The sequence below is a fragment of the Arachis hypogaea genome, chromosome 13, assembly GCF_003086295.3.
Source record: "Arachis hypogaea cultivar Tifrunner chromosome 13, arahy.Tifrunner.gnm2.J5K5, whole genome shotgun sequence".
NCBI classification, from domain to species: domain Eukaryota; kingdom Viridiplantae; phylum Streptophyta; class Magnoliopsida; order Fabales; family Fabaceae; genus Arachis; species Arachis hypogaea.
The window spans coordinates 6,384,121-6,400,387 of NC_092048.1; the positions used below are offsets into that span (position 1 = coordinate 6,384,121).

Here is a 16,267-nt window from a genome sequence, read left to right on the forward strand (position 1 = left end):
TTCTCCTCATCATCATCTGTGCTAATTGGGAGATCCTTTTCCTCACATTTTTTTGGGGTGGACCTACGTGATCGGTACTTTTTAGCCCCCCTTTTTTTTGCGCAGATCCCCTGCTAGGCTGCTTTACGTACAACGAATAACTTGTGTAAAGAAACATCCAAGTACATTCAAATGAACCTAGTAAAATTAAACAAAACTAGTCGATGATTTAAACCGTAGACAACAGTAATCGTATACTCACCCTCGGGCTAGTTTGTGATCATTCGGCGCGCCGTGAACTTCTCGTTGTTGGATGTGGGGATGTTGTACGTCCCCTTGGTGGTCTTTCCTTTAATAACTGCTTACTCTCTCCACCGACTGACCTCCCCTGTTTGAAGCAATAGCATGAACCAAATTAACAATGGCGAAGTAAGCTTGTTAACATGCTAAAGCCTTAAAACGTGCTTACGCTTGGTGGCCCCGAATCCTTTCGCCCACGCTTTTGTGGTTCTTTTTTCCTGGGTTTCCTCCTCGCAGCTTGTGGTGACCGGCCCTTTATGTCGTCACCTCCCCCATGTCTAGTCAAAAGGCGCCCCTGAATTAATAAAAGGAGAGAATCAATGATCTTAATCAAACACCAAAGCACCACCAAACCACAAAGCAGAAACAGCAACATAAGAAAAATAAAAAATAAAATCTCGAACACACGGGATCAGGGACATCTGCCTAGCATAATTGACAACAAAAAAAGCAAACATAAAAAACATCTTGATTGGTCTGATAGGCAGCTCCGACTTACATAACGGCATAAATTAACCGATTATGAGATAAAAATGAGTACCTCGGATAGTATATATTGCACCTTCTTTTCAAGTCTCTCTGAGGTCCACGCATCGAGCCATGGCTCATGCTCAAGACAGTTGTCAAGCACACCGTATTCTAACCGCTGAAAATAGAGTATCTACATAGAGGATGGGCCCAACTAAAGTTACACACGATGGAAAACCATGTTGAATATACTCTTAATTTGAACAGTTATCATCAGATATGGTGCAAGATTGTATAAGGCTCGCAATAATTATGATCTTCATAAAAAAAGGCAAACAGAATTTATTAATGGTCATTATGTCCTACCAGCATGACGAACATGCAGCCTTCACACGTTTTGTTCTCTTTCAACTTATACTTTTTGACTACCTGGTCGAACCACTTCAGAATTTCCAAAGGCCAGTTGAATATCCGGGGATCAGAAACATCTAACACGGGGTAGATGTGCCATGGAGAAAGTACCTGTTGAGTGGTGGGGCGGAACATCTTCATCACCACCAGTATGAAATATCGCCTGAACGCCATCCTATCTGATTCTGTGGCCATTGGATAACTGTAAACTAATTCCCGGAGCTCGGTTGTTCTCCGTCTATGGAACTGATTTTTGATGGTGATGTGGGACGGATTACTCTCATCCAGTGCTGGAAATGGATCCCCTACAACATGTTCATGTGTTATTCCATGTTAATATGTATGCATAAGCAGAGATATTTACACCAGCACGCCTATGCAAGACTAGGTAAACAAGATAGCAGAAGCTACCTCGGGACGGAATGCCGAAAACCTTCCCGATTAACTCGGCATTGAGGCGGATGTTGCCAATGTCGAGTATAAAAGTTCTCGGCTTAACTTGATATGACTCAGCTAGGTGAACCATGATGACTTGCTTTACCGAACAATTTGGAATAAGTATCAAGAATCCAAAACCAATCAGATCAATCTCCGCAAGCTTCTCAACGGAGTTGTTTTTTGACAGCGTGCTCATCATGTCATGAATGTAGCTGGGCGAGCACCGGGACTCTAATAATTTCTGGTAATTATAATACTTGTTGTAAGTTACACATAAGATAATGCCCGAATGGTAAAAAGTTAATGGAAGACATCATTTTACCTTTTTCCCCATGTTGGATGGGTTTCACTTCAAATCAATCCTGCTGAGGTCTCACAAGAAACAGCCCCTCAAAACTGCATATAGGAAAACAGCAACGGTTTTACCATCCAAATTACAGTCATTTCAAAAAATAAATGAAGAACAAACAGCTACTTGAACAGTGATTACTCAATTCTTAATTGCAGTTGATGTGCTTAGAATTATGAATATTCTCTAGTAATTAACAAGGCCTTCGAAGGCTGAAAAAGTAAGCAAAATGAAACCAATGATACATAAACAAGTAATTCAATAAATAAGAAAAAAAAAAAGAAAAAGAGGAAGAAGAAAACATTAGTAACAATTTCAAAACCAAACCCATCTGCAACCCCCAATCAAAGCATAAACATACAAGGAGGCTGAGAAAGGAACTCCTTTCTTCATCCCTTTGATAATCCAAACATGATGCAACATAACATCACCATCTTATGACAAATCAGAAGAAAACATAATAACATTCCATACTTTCAAGAACTTGTCAAAATCTGAATTAAAGAGAAAACACTATTTATAATAAAATTGATCTCATCTGATTAATTATCTCTAATGTAAAACCATGTTTAACATCATTTTATTCTATTTCAACAACCAACTCCGCATTTAATTTCACATTATATTTTCAGCATACAAACCTTTTAAATCAATGTTCCAATTGCGGCAAGGAAGTCACATTGTAGTGACTTATTTTTGTTCACGCATATAGATGGATGTCATATACATAATGAACCCACTGGAAACTTCTTTTTAATTTTTTCCCAAAGAAGACTCAAGTCAATTTGTGACCCCGTAAAAGGATGAGAACCAGGAAATTACATTGCATATATAGTATTTGAGAAGTCAAAAAGACCAAATTAATGTTATTTCTTCCAATTTTTTTTTCTTTCTTCCAAAGAAGCAGCGTATTCTTTTAGTAACAAATCATTAAGGCAAATATCTAAAATTATACAGTCAAATAAACATTAACAAATCATACACTCAAATGTCTAAAATTATTCAACAAAAACGTCCCCTAATTTAGCAATATCAAAGAACATCTCGTATGAACACCATTCCTAGTAGTCTCTAAACCATAGAGCAAAACATAAATATTTAGTCTCTAACAAGTATAATTACAATATCCAACCCAGATAAAAGCAATATCCAATCTGTACCACTTGCAACATCCGAGCAAAGCATCAACAACATTCGATTAGGAATCAATAAACATACTTACTTGTGATCAAGATTTTGCAAAACTCCAAAAACATGAAAAACATGCAGCTGCTATGTTTGCCAAGGACCAATAATGCCCCAAAATTGTGTTACCTGAGCTGTACGACCTGGAAAAGAACATCCATCGAATTAGAACTCACACGAACCACTACAACAAATCACTGTCAAATTTCCTTTTCAAAACATGCATAGGTAGTCAAAGGGAACATCTATTACACTTACCAATTAGTGGGACGAACAGGGGGTTTCCAGGATGGAGAAGTGGATGTCCACCGACGGACGGCGCAGCTGCACCACGAAGCTTCGGCGACGCCGGGAAAACCCACATGCAACAGCAGCGCGGCGTCGCTCTTGCTCCAATTTTGGAGGCGCGATGGTCGAGGAGGCTAGGCACGGCGTTGAAGCGTCTGGCTAGTTGAGGGAAGAGGGTTGCGCTCACGTAGCCTCAGTGGAGTGGCGATGACCAGAACTGCTAAGAGCGCCGTCGCGGTCTCTGGAGAAGAAAGGGAAGAGAGTTGCGCGATGGTTCCGGAGGCGTGACGCGGGTGTAGCTGATTTTCAAATTCTGTGTGGTAAAACGGTGAAAGGAGGTAGGGTTTTGGGGAGGGTGAATATGGTTTACGCTGAGTCATTTTTGGATGGTGTTAATATGCATTGGGCTATTGGTCCCAGCCCAGACATATTTGACTGGGTTTTGGCTGATATGCTTTTGGTTCCCTAGCAATACTCATACCAAAAATAAAAAAAATTAGCATAAGGGAGTGGTTTCTTAATATAAGTGATAGTTTCTTGAAATTAATTACTTGTACTAAAATTTTAAGTTGGTTGATTATATAAATTACACATAATTTAAGTTGATAAGTAACAGTATAAATAAATGATTATATATCTTATACGTCCTTTCATGCATTCCCGAGCTCATTTTAGATTTGTGTGAATTTAAACTATAGTGCTTTTAGACGAGTTAATATGGTTATATGTAACTGGATTCACTGCTTTAGTTTTCTTTTTACGCAACTTCTGTTGAAGTATAAAAGTCTTAACTTGATCTTGAAATGGCAGATGCCTTATTTGGAGATTCAATGGAGCATCCAATTAGTATTAGTGAACCCATTAACTTGCCGGGAGGTAAGCACCCCTTGCTCGGTTGCTCCTATGAATTCATCATTTGCGTTGGATAACCAGATGACGTTTGGAAATTCATTGATCTGGAAAAGGTGGGAATCCCTCCTTGGGGAATCAATGGCTCTAAACTGATTCTAACAAGTCGGTTGAAACATGTGCTTCAACAGATGGATTGTCCCACAAGTAATATAATAACAATGCATCCTCTCTGTCACAGTGAAGGTTTGGAGTTATTTCTTTTAAGACTTGGTGAAGACAAAACACCTGCAACCTTTCCTCCTAACATATTAAAGATTGCAGAATCTATTGCATGGGAATGCGATGGTTTACCACTTGCAATCAGTGTAATGGCTAGAACCATGAAAGGGATTCATAACATTCAACAGTGGAGACATGCATTGAATAAACTCGGAAGATTGGAGATGGGGACAGAGATGGAAGAAGAGGTATTCAAAATATTAAAACTGAGCTATGATAACTTAATGGATCGTTGCTTGCAAAATTGTCTCTTGCATTGTGCATCATACTCTGATATCACTAGAGATAATATGATAATGAAGCTTGTTACAAGTGGAGCCATAAATGGAAGGAGCTTGAGAGAAATTTATGATGATGGGCATTCCATACTGAATCAACTTCAAGATCATTCTTTATTGTCTGAAAATAAAAGGTATCTGAGGATGCAGAATTCCATGAGAAACATGGCATGTCATATACTGAAAGAATCTCAGAGATGCATAGTGAGATGTGATCAAAGACTGAGGGAAACACCTCACTTGCAGGAATGGACTGCTGATTTGGACTTAGTTTCTTTGAATAAAAACTTGAGAGTTCATCATCATAGTTCGTTATTTATTATTTAGACAGAGGAAGTGTAGTTCGAATTTTTTTTACATGAAAGAGAGAGAGAGTAAATAAAATACTCATGTGAGCTGTTATTGGATTTTCACTCAAACTATAGGAAATGAAGATAGGTGATAGCTTATTATTTCCTTAAATCTCAGTTCATGACATGTTCAAAGCAGAAGACAAACGAAAAAAGAGATCATTATTATTGCTTATATCTTCAAATGTCTCAATTTGTATGTCATCCGAACATTAATTTAGAAGGAGGAAAAAGAGGGAAGGAACTAAAAAAAAAAATCCGCATCACAACTTACATTTTCAACATTTTTCTTTTTCCCTCATAAATTATTAGCACTCCATCTATACCTCAAACCCATGTAGGATTTATGTACAATATAAAACACAATGAGAAGAATCCTTCTTCTTCTTACACACATCTTTGGTATGGAGTATGGACAAATTCTCTCTAAAGAAATACTTGTATTTTAATTACAGAAAGTATCTAAGTCCATATCGAAATGAACCGTGCCCTGTACCAGGTTTCTAGTAACTTCAGTCCCACGCCACCAAAAAGAATGAATACCTTAATCTCAGCTACACAATCATTTTTCACCTTTTGGATTTTGTTTCTTTTGTTTGGATCTCAAGTGACGGTTGTGATCCAGCAGTGAGCGCAGCAGCAGCAGATTCAACATGTGTAAGAAGATACTCATATATTTTCTTCCTCAACCTCTCAATTGTCTCTGCTGGTATCTGGCATGGCACTTCTCCCTCATTCTTCGCTGATCCTATCCCATCCAACCAATCATTCACACTCTTTAGTTGACCCAGCATGCCCGCAATTTCACCATTATTTGACAAACTAATGTCCCCATCAGTGTCCAAGAATCTCTCAACAAATCCAAGAAACCAGTCTCTTGACCTTAATTGCAGCATGTCAGCCAAATTAACCACCTCATCAAGGCCATTTCCTTTAGTCCATTGTGGTAGAGGTTGGACTAGTTGCTTGTTGTGCCCGTTTGCTAACCCATCGACTGATTTTCGTGGAGTTCCTTGCGAGGCAAGCTTGGTAATAGGGCGAGTTTTACCTTGAGATTTTGACGAAGTGTCTTCACATGAATTCTCAAGGATCAACATTGGCTTACTACTTCCCAGGATGTTCTTTTGATTTCGAGAATTGCTTGAAGCTTGAAGCTTGGATGGCTGAGGTTCTAGATTGTAGACAGAAAAGGATGATAGATTGGTGGCTAAGGCACCCTGGATCCATGAAGTTGCAAGTTTCTGTATATGTGATTTGACTTTTAGTGCTTCTTCCATTGTGCTACTTTCGTAATCCGGAGATGAAGCATCTGGAATTGGTTTAGATACCGAGTCAGCAATTGTTCGTGAACTATTCAGGCTTGAATGAAGAGTTAAGAACTGCTCTATCGTGGGCTGCGGGTTTTGTTCTTTAGCAGAATTGCTTAGTTCTGCATATAAACTGACATAAAAATCAACCAAAAAGTGTGTCAAAAAAACTTGGCATGATGCATTGCTGGATTGTTATCATCATGAAAGGAGAAGAGAAGATGTCAAAATATTTTATATAATACTTCATTGGAGTATAATACAAGTTACTGTGACTATATTTTTCATATCTTACAGATGTTCTTTGCTTCAATAGATTAAAATAATAAAGTTACTACAAGTACCAATATATCTTGATTTCAGTGTACATGAACAATCTAAAACCTATCAATATTAAGAAAAACTAGATCTAAAGATCTGAACTAAATTCATACCTTAGACATTGTAGCAAACTCTCTGCAGCAGAAGCCTCTTGCAAAGCCTCTGTTGCTGCCATCTGTGCTGCATCTCTGTTCCTCATCACTTCCTGTCACACATGAAGAAGTATAAATAATAAGACTTAAAAGCCACATAACTTCTTTCCCAAACAAAAGGATTCAATAATAATAAACCAAATTTACCATTTACTATTTCAGAATTGGAAATCAAATTATATTTCAATCACATGATGTATAAAACCTGTCTGTTTAACATTGCAAAAAGGACAAATGGGAGTGTAAATGAATCAAATTCAAAAGGATGTAATGAAAAATTGCAAGTGAATATTGCATTCAGTTATCCTCAGCACTCCACAGTACTTGCATAACATAAACACATTCAGAGCTACAAGAGCCAAAGAAACTAAACTTAGAAAATGAGGAGTTTTTTCAAGGGAGTATACCCTTCCAAGCTTTGCAATTGATGAGGGGAGTGAAGACCATTGCACACTTGCATCTGTCACTTTTCTACTATTTGGAAAAACCTTGACCAAGTTCCCAGGGAATCCAGTTTTAGAAACCTCAGATGATTTCTTTCCAATGGAAACTCTTGGCTTGCTTGACTTTTCTTGTTCCTCCACGGTTCCATTAGCACTAACTTTCTTTGTAGATGTTTGAGCCTTGTGCTCTTCCTTAGAGGACTTTGTGGGTGCTTGAATCTTACCCTCTTCCTTAGAGGCCAACTTTTCACTTGAAGTACTTCTCCTAGGAGTCTTTAGCACCAAAAAATCAAAGGGTAAACATACTTTATTGATTGACTATCTCAAAGTAGTGTTGTTTGATTAGCATCCAAGGACAAAAATATGGAGATGATGAGATAATCGAGGGAAAACCAATATTGTCTCCATATTTTCTGTCCTGTGATGCTAACCAAACATAGGCAAAGAGACTCTAACCATATAGCAGAACATTCAATATCCATTTGAATGAACCAAATGAAGGAAACTATGAAATTAAATCCATTAAAGGTGTTGTGATTTGTGAATCATACTTACAGAACTAAGAACTTCTTGTTTAGGATCACACTTGGCTGCCCTTAATTTAGGTGTCTCTTTAGTCTTGACCTCCATGATATTCCCTTCCCAACTCTTTCTCAGAACCTTAGCACCAAGCTCAATTCCCTGAACCAAATTCCTGATTGGATTCCCCATCACAATCCTCTTCCCGTTGGGAGAACTCCCCCCACGGGCACCCTTGATACTTGCCTGCTGCTTCACCCCATTTGCAAACTTCTCAAAAGAAGTAGGCAGTGAATAGCAACTACTTGGTGAAGAAGGAGTAACAGACCTTGAACTTGAATTCAAGGACTTCAATCTTGCCAATGGCTCCTTCTTCACCTGAACACCAGTATCTCCTCCTGTTTTTGTCATAGGAGATTTAGACCTGCCATTACCAAACATCACTGGTTTCTTCTCTTCCTGTTTTTCCCTCTTAACATAAGACTTTGGGTTTGCTTTTGATCTCTCAGCTGCATCACCATTACCAGAACAAAAACCAGTGTTATTCATATCAACCTTAGCACCTTTGCCAAGGAACAATCCAGGTGAGTTGTTTTTGGTTGCATTTGCAACAATATCTTGTGGTGTTCCAACACAAGGGTGTCTACCAGGGACAGGTCTAACACCATGAAGAATAGGAACAGGGGAAGCTGGTTCAAGCCTTTCAACAAACACATACTGGCCAAGTTGGATTTTGTCACTGAGAATGAGATCATCATCTTCATCAGGAAGAGAAACATAGGTTGCATGAGATGAATCAGAGACCTTTAGGTAGAATCCATGGTTTGAGAAGAGATCAAGATCATCACCAGTGCCTGCAAGTGCTGGAACAATGCTCACAACTTGAAGAAGTGATGACCTGTGTTCACCACCAACTTTGATATCTGTGTTCATGTGTTGCATCAGTTTCAAAAGCACCCCAGGAACAAGATTTGCCATTGATAATGGATTCAGTAATTTGCATCACTATACTAATTTACATTCAAGAACCAATTTTGGACAATTTAACAAGGAACCATTGAAGCTGTTTCCAAGAAAATGGTAACTCCTATAGAGTATAGAGTACCAAATCTGAAGAGAAAAAAAAAATGTGTGACCTTTGGCCTTTGGGGTTTTCACATTTGCATAGATAGGAATTTTTACATCAAATTTTGCACCAATATTATTATTATTATTATTATTATTATTATTATTATTATTATTATTATTATTATTATTATAAATTAACTTTTTTTTACTAATAATTAGTCAATATTTTATTTATTTTTTAAATCTTTGTTCATTTATTATTTTGTTGACCTATTGTTAATTTAAAAAAAAGTAGGTTCTCTAACAAAATAACATGCTGTTTAATTTTGGGTATTTACAAAAATATTTAGTGGCATTAGAAATACATAAATACTCGTTAGATTGTGGAGACAAAAATAAAAATACAAAATTCTTCAATTCTAAAGACAAAAAGATATTGATCTAATATCTGTTTCTATTTTTTTTTCTAAATTTATTTCTTAGAAATTAAGTCCGAAAATTATCTGTTAAAATAACCTTTATATATCTATAACAAGAAGCAGACTAATTTGCTTATTGTTATATTTATTATTCAGAAGTATGGTCTTAATCATAGTAAAATAAAAAAGGTTCATTGTGAAACACATCACATTTGGAAAAGTTATGGTTTTGGTAGCAGCTTTTAATATGAAAAAGAATTTGCCAACCATAGCATGAAGAGAGATTTGTATACTACATGGTTTTTCATGAGTGGGGGTGCCTACAGCTGTGACATGCGAAGGAGAACCCACTTAGTACATACACTATTTTTAATTATGCTTGTAAAATTGTATATAATAATAAAGAGCTGAAAATACTAGTTATATAAATATTGACTCTCTCCATAAAAAAACTGTAAGATATTATGTAATAGGTTAAAGTATTATTTTAGTTCTTAATGTTTGGGATGAATTTTAATTTGATTTCTATTATTTCAAACGTTCTATTTCAGTAGTAAAAACTTTTGAACGTCATATTTTAATCCCAAAAAGATTTTAAATGGTTTAATGTTGTCCCACCATTAAATTTAACACAAACAATTTACATGTTGAAGAGCCAATAATATTTTATTTCAGTATGTAAATAAAATTGATTTACCAACAATCATTAATATATATATATCTTTTAAGCATGGTTAGGATTTGGAGTTTTGTACAAAAAGAAAATTAAGGAGAAGAAGTGTTATAAGAAATTTTGGGTTATATTTTTCTAACATATAAAAAAAGATATGACTTAACTAATATGTTATTATTGTCTACGTCACTTATTTTATTAACTATTATTATCAAAGTAGGACCATATTAAACCGTTTAAAATTTTTAGAATAGAAATAGATCATTTGATACATTAGGGACTAAATTAAAATTTGACTCAAACGTTGAGAACTAAAATAATAATTTATCGTATCTAATAATAATTATAGTTTGAATTATATAAGTGCTGAATATATAAAATAGAGTAGAAAAGTAAAATATTCATGAATTATCCACATTTATCATAAAAAGTAATTAAAAAGGTGAATTACTTATTTATTTGAAAAAAAAAATTCTAAAATTTACATGGAAACAAATTTTCCTTCCATGCAAAAGTCCAAAAAAAGGTAAAATGATTGGAAATGACTTGGAGTTGGAGTACTGTATACTTCATTATGGTATCATTTCATTTATCAGCAAGCAAAATAATTAGAAAGTGACACAACTCAACTCCATTATAGAATCTACCTTCATTATTATATTGGAGCCTTATGTTTTCTTCATGTACTTTGGATATATTACCAAAACTTATAAAAAAACTAGATATAAACTATAAAGTACTATAAATTAAAGTTGTATTATTAATTTTTAGACTTATAGCTGTTAAATGATATAATAATTGATAGCATTATACTTACACCACTTATGGCTGCACATAATAATGAAAACATGCATTGTAATTAAATTATTTAGCTATAATATCTCATTTAATTTGATTTATTATACTTCAGTTCACATGGGTAAATATATAAGAAGAATAATAAACCTTTGTATATTTGTATTTATTATTGATTAAAAGATCTGTCAATGTCCCAAAAACACATAAAAACAATACACATGCACTTGAACTGATACAAAAATAATGACGAACCTGACCCACACTTTCACTTTGGCTGGATAAGAAATTAACATAAAAAAAAAGAGGGGGCATCACATAAAAATTAAATTATTGAAAACTATGAAATTCAGCTAATATAAACTATCAAGAAAAAAAAAAAAAACTGGCACCACTTCACCAATATATAGTAAAAGATTAAAACATATTTTAAGAACAAGTAATATATAGTAATAATGAGTTTAATTTTTTTTATGTAGTTGGAAACACTTAAAAAGGTGATACATATATCCTTATAAGAAAAATATTTTAATATTAATTCCAGAGTACGTACTAGAAAATTAAAAAATTTCCTAATATTTGTGGCTTGCATAATAAGTATGGTAGATAATATTTTTATAAAATGTTTGTATTATATATGCAGTTTGCATGTGCATGTGCATGTGCACAGTCACGCTGGCTGGTGTAAATTAAAGAACAAAATAATAATGTTCGGGTTATAGTGTTATTTATAAAATAAAATAAAATAAAAATGAAAAAAAATGTTGTGCTGGATCTCCAAGGTATACCATATGTTATAATTTAGTAGATCTTTTACAGTAAAAATTCCGTTGAAATCCGTACAAATATAATAATATATAGAAACTTTGAAATAATACCTTTACACATGTGGTTCTTAGAAAAACAATGCAAATTATTGTATCATGCATTTCCATGTAGCATTAGTCATCTATCGTAATAATGATAATGGCCAGGACAAATAATTAGATGTTTTATAACTTAAATGATATAATTTTTTTATATTTATTTAAAAATTATAAATTTGAGTTTTACTTTTAATTTTATTAAAAAAAATAGATGATCTTGTTATATTTTTTATTTAAAAAAATTTGGATACAATATAAATCATTCAGACTTTCTTAAATTGTTGTGTTTTATAAGATATATTTTAGATATAAAATTAATTCTATATATTTTAAGAACAAAAATATATTTTATTTTTAATTGAAAAACAGTATATATTGTAATTCATTAATATAAAAAATTATGTTAAATAATTTATATAATTAAAAGAATCTAATTTTAATATAATGACAGTTATATATATAATTGTTTAATTATATTTATTTTTTTAAATGATAGGTATGGCCACACAATTAATAATGTATAAAGTAATTATTTTTATTGACGTGATATTATATAATTAAAAATATATATAAAATTATTTTAATTTACATTGATAATGTATTAAAATTGAATTTTAATTAAAAATAATAAAAATATTATAAAAATTAGTTTGTGCGTTAATATAAAAAAGTATAAGCATATTATTACAGTTCATTCGAAAAATACAGTATATTTATATTATGTCTCCATATGATAAATATGAAAAGATTATGCCATTTAAGTTATAATTTATTAGATGTGTTTTGTATCTGTTATGTTGTATCGTGTGTTGTATTCGTATTAGTATTGATATTTCGTAGATATACATGCATCGAATAAAAATCAACAATTGCTATTTATGCTAAAAAAGAAAGACAATATCCAAATTTTTATTGGCTGCTGATAGATATTAATATTAAGCTAAAATTTTAATTTTAAAATGACACTTATTTATGGAGGGAGAGGATAACATTATTCATTATTGCACGACATATATATTCTAATGACCTTACACCTACCTGAATACAATCAATCAATTGTAAATTTAAGCCAAATAATAATTTTTATGTACGCAGATAAAGATCTTGGTGTCCTTTCTCCATTACTTGTGCTTTTTAATGAAATTGAAGTGCTACTCATTAGTCATTAGTCCTTAACTGCTACAAAAGAAGGAACTTATAGAATAGATGCTACAACCATTAATAATGCTTTTACCTTAGAAGTTTTTTTTTTTTTTTTTTGGCAGTATTTTTAAATTTAGTAGGTTAAGAATTAATTTATTATGAATTAAAATTTTAAGAATTTATTGTTAATTAATAAACTATTATATATACAAGATAAAATTTAAATTTCGAACACTTATAATATATACAAAATAATTTCTATTTTGAAAATTCGTAATTAATATTTTCTTTTTTCTTAATGATAACTGTATTTTATGTTATTATTTTGAAGTATCTTGTTAAGAAAGATGATGGCAACATAAAATTTTAAAATTAGATAATATTAAACATAAAAACATATTCAAACTAATTAAATCATTCCCAACATATACAATAATCATTCCTAACATATACAATAATAATATTCAAACAAATATTTTCCTAAATTATATTCAAATCAAATTCAAAAGCTTTTAAATCAAATCACGCACACTTTTCTTTTTTTAAATTTTAAATTTTAAATTCTAAATTATAATTCTAAATCATAAATTATAAATCCCAAATCTTAAGCCTGAAACTGTGAAAATAAATTTCAAAAGTAAAAACCTAATAAACCATAAAAATATAATGTAACAAACTAGGAATCGTCCTATTACATCTTGCTACGTACCAGTTTGCACTCCTTTGCCCTCACACGTTCCCTTATTTTTGTGTTTTTTTTTTATAAAATAATTAAACTACATATATAATTAATTAATAGGAGTCAGTCAGATAAAAATATCTAAAATATTTTTTTTAAAATATTTTTTAATAATTAAAATTTAACACATATAATCGATAAAATCGTGTATGTTATTTTTGTCAAAATTAGATCAGACAAATTAATTTGATCGAAAAAATAGTGAATCAAATATTGAACCAGTCTAAATTAATATTATTTTTTATAAAAAATACTACAATACCTTTATTATAGAAAATGACTAAATTACTCCTATTATATATATATATTAATTTTGAAAACTCTAAATTCTAATCCGACGACTGCAAAGAAGTAAAGGACTATAATTTAAGATTTTGAAAATTTATATATATATATATATATAAAATAGGAATATTTTAGTTATTTTCTATAATAAATATATTATTGTCGATCAGTTTCAAGATTTGATTCACAATTTTTTCGTTTAAATTAATTTGTCTGGCCTAATTTTAACAAAAATAACATGATTTAATCGATTATATATGTTAAATTTTAATTGCTAAAAAATATTTTTAAAAAAAGACGTTTTAAACGTCTTTATCTAAATAGCTCCCTTAATTAATAATATTGATATATTAATAATATATATTTATACGGATGTCAATATTTGATATACCAATAGTATTTTTCTTCTTAATATATCGATTTTTGCAAAGGAATCTTAATTGTAAGGAATAAAAAACCAACAAAAATTATAAAAAATATATATTTTATATTTTTTAATGTATTGAATGTATTAGAAATGTTAATTCTTTATATAAATTTTGATACTATTATAATAAATTTGATTATTTAGTTAAAAAATATATAAATTAATATGTATAAATTCATACAAACACGTAACTGATTTGGTTATTAATTTCTAATAAACATGTAAAAAGATACTTAAAAACTATTTCATTAAGAATAAACTCAAATTATTAGAAAGAATTAATCACTTTATTCCCCACCTTTATTTTCTCTAGAACATGGTGCCTTTCAGATTCAGATAGCACACAAGAAAATAACTAGCTGGCGAATTGGTTTGGTTTATTGCTAATGATTGATTACCTAATAATTAGGGATTCTGTGTCGATGAAATTGTTCCACTTTGGAGGAAACATAGAGAATCAGCTACATATAAAATAATGATGAAATTAAACTATTATATTAAGTGGTTGTAATTGCAATTTGGTTTTGGTTTAATTTGATGCAGTGGTTGCAATTATTAGTAGTCACTAGCTATGAAAGAAAGTTAATATAATGGAGGATAAAGTATAAAGTTTAAGCTTCTACGCCACACTCATTAAAAGAGAAAAAAGTGATTAATTTAAGTGGAAAAAGGTCAATGTTAGTTAGTTTTAAAAAACAATGAATAAATCCAAATAATTAGCACAAAATCTACAACTTCTTCTCCAAAAAAGATTATCATGTAATTAGTAGTGATCACATAATTTTTATTAGTTTTTATGATGCATGAATATTGACATAGATACGAGACATAATATGATATGATATGGGACATATAAATATAGTACATAAATTTTAAAATTTTATAAGACACGAAAATACAAGCCACAACATATAAATATAAAGTATATTATTTTAGATGAATTATGATATTTTTGATATTTTATTGATATTAAAATATAAAGGTTTAATTACTCTATTGGTCCCTATAATTTCGTAAAATTTTCAATTAAGTCCCTATACTTTTTTATTTTTAATTGGGTCCTTACACCAATTTTTTTTTCAATTAAGTCTCTTTTAGTAGTAATTGGCTTAATTTTATAGGGACCCAACTTAAAAAAAAAAGAATTGGTACATGGACCTAAATAAAAGGAAAAAAAAGTGTAGGAACCCAATTAAAAAAAATTTTGGTGCAAGGACTCAATTAAAAGAAAAAAAAGTATAGAGACCTAATTGAAAATTTTGCGAAACTATAGGGACCAGCAGAGTAATTAAACCAAATATAAGATAATTTTTTAACTAATTTTAATGTCATTTTTAAGTTATATAAAGTATTTAAAATATTTTTTATTTTAATAAATAATAATATATATTATTTATAAACTTATTTTAAAAATACATGTTAAGAATAAAACTGAATATGCTAACACGTGATGTTATTTAAGCGTATCTAAACATATCTGGGAAAATTTTTTATTTTTTATTAAGACGCGATTGGATATAGTAGACATATATGTCAGACAAATATCAATGAATGTTGTGTTCGAAATGTATCCGACCTACGGATACGATAACTCAGCAAAAGTATCCGTACTTCGTAAAGACCAACTCTTAAAAAACTATATGTTTTTCTATAATTTTTCCCTTCTAATATTTTGTTTACCAATTAGTTTATTCAATATAAAAACAATAAAATAAATAATAATTAAAACTCAAGCACATGTTTAATTAATTAATGAGCCACCGACACAGAAAGCCAAGCCCCTTCGTTCTGATTTTGAAGCCACCAAATTCTAGACAGTGACCGCATCGGTTCAAAAACTGGATCAATAATCAATCCAAAATTTATGTTAAATAATAAAAAATTAAACGGTGATGATAAATTAAATTAGAATATTTTGGAAGCAATATAGTTA

General features: G+C 31.3%; 2 protein-coding genes across 2 annotated transcripts; one reads left to right on the plus strand and one right to left on the minus strand.

Annotated features, from left to right (window-relative positions):
• Positions 1-4,221: 4,221 nt before the first annotated feature.
• LOC112732498 (putative disease resistance protein At4g10780) lies at positions 4,222-5,154 on the plus strand. Its single transcript, XM_025781244.1, has 2 exons — positions 4,222-4,294; positions 4,352-5,154. Exons 1-2 carry the CDS (start codon positions 4,222-4,224, stop codon positions 5,152-5,154), a joined length of 876 nt encoding a protein of 291 aa, XP_025637029.1.
• A 268-nt stretch (positions 5,155-5,422) lies between these two features.
• On the minus strand, positions 5,423-9,089 carry LOC112736798 (uncharacterized). Its single transcript, XM_025786398.3, has 4 exons — positions 7,956-9,089; positions 7,365-7,673; positions 6,919-7,010; positions 5,423-6,617 (listed from the first exon to the last, which is right to left on the minus strand). The coding sequence occupies exons 1-4, from the start codon at positions 8,895-8,897 to the stop codon at positions 5,747-5,749; spliced, it is 2,214 nt and encodes a 737-aa protein (XP_025642183.1). The 5' UTR covers positions 8,898-9,089; the 3' UTR covers positions 5,423-5,746.
• Between the last annotated feature and the right edge of the window lie 7,178 nt (positions 9,090-16,267).

What these genes read in the sequence shown, in the direction of transcription:
- LOC112732498 (XM_025781244.1), top strand. Translation starts at nt 4,222, where the DNA reads ATGGCAGATGCCTTATTTGGAGATTCAATGGAGCATCCAATTAGTATT. An exon ending in ACCCATTAACTTGCCGGGAG is followed by an intron (nt 4,295 to 4,351) that starts GTAAGCACCCCT and finishes TTGGATAACCAG; the next exon opens with ATGACGTTTGGAAATTCATT.
- LOC112736798 (XM_025786398.3), bottom strand. Translation starts at nt 8,897, where the DNA reads ATGGCAAATCTTGTTCCTGGGGTGCTTTTGAAACTGATGCAACACATG. An exon ending in CAATTGCAAAGCTTGGAAGG is followed by an intron (nt 7,011 to 7,364) that starts GTATACTCCCTT and finishes CATGTGTGACAG; the next exon opens with GAAGTGATGAGGAACAGAGA. An exon ending in AGTTTGCTACAATGTCTAAG is followed by an intron (nt 6,618 to 6,918) that starts GTATGAATTTAG and finishes TTTTTATGTCAG; the next exon opens with TTTATATGCAGAACTAAGCA.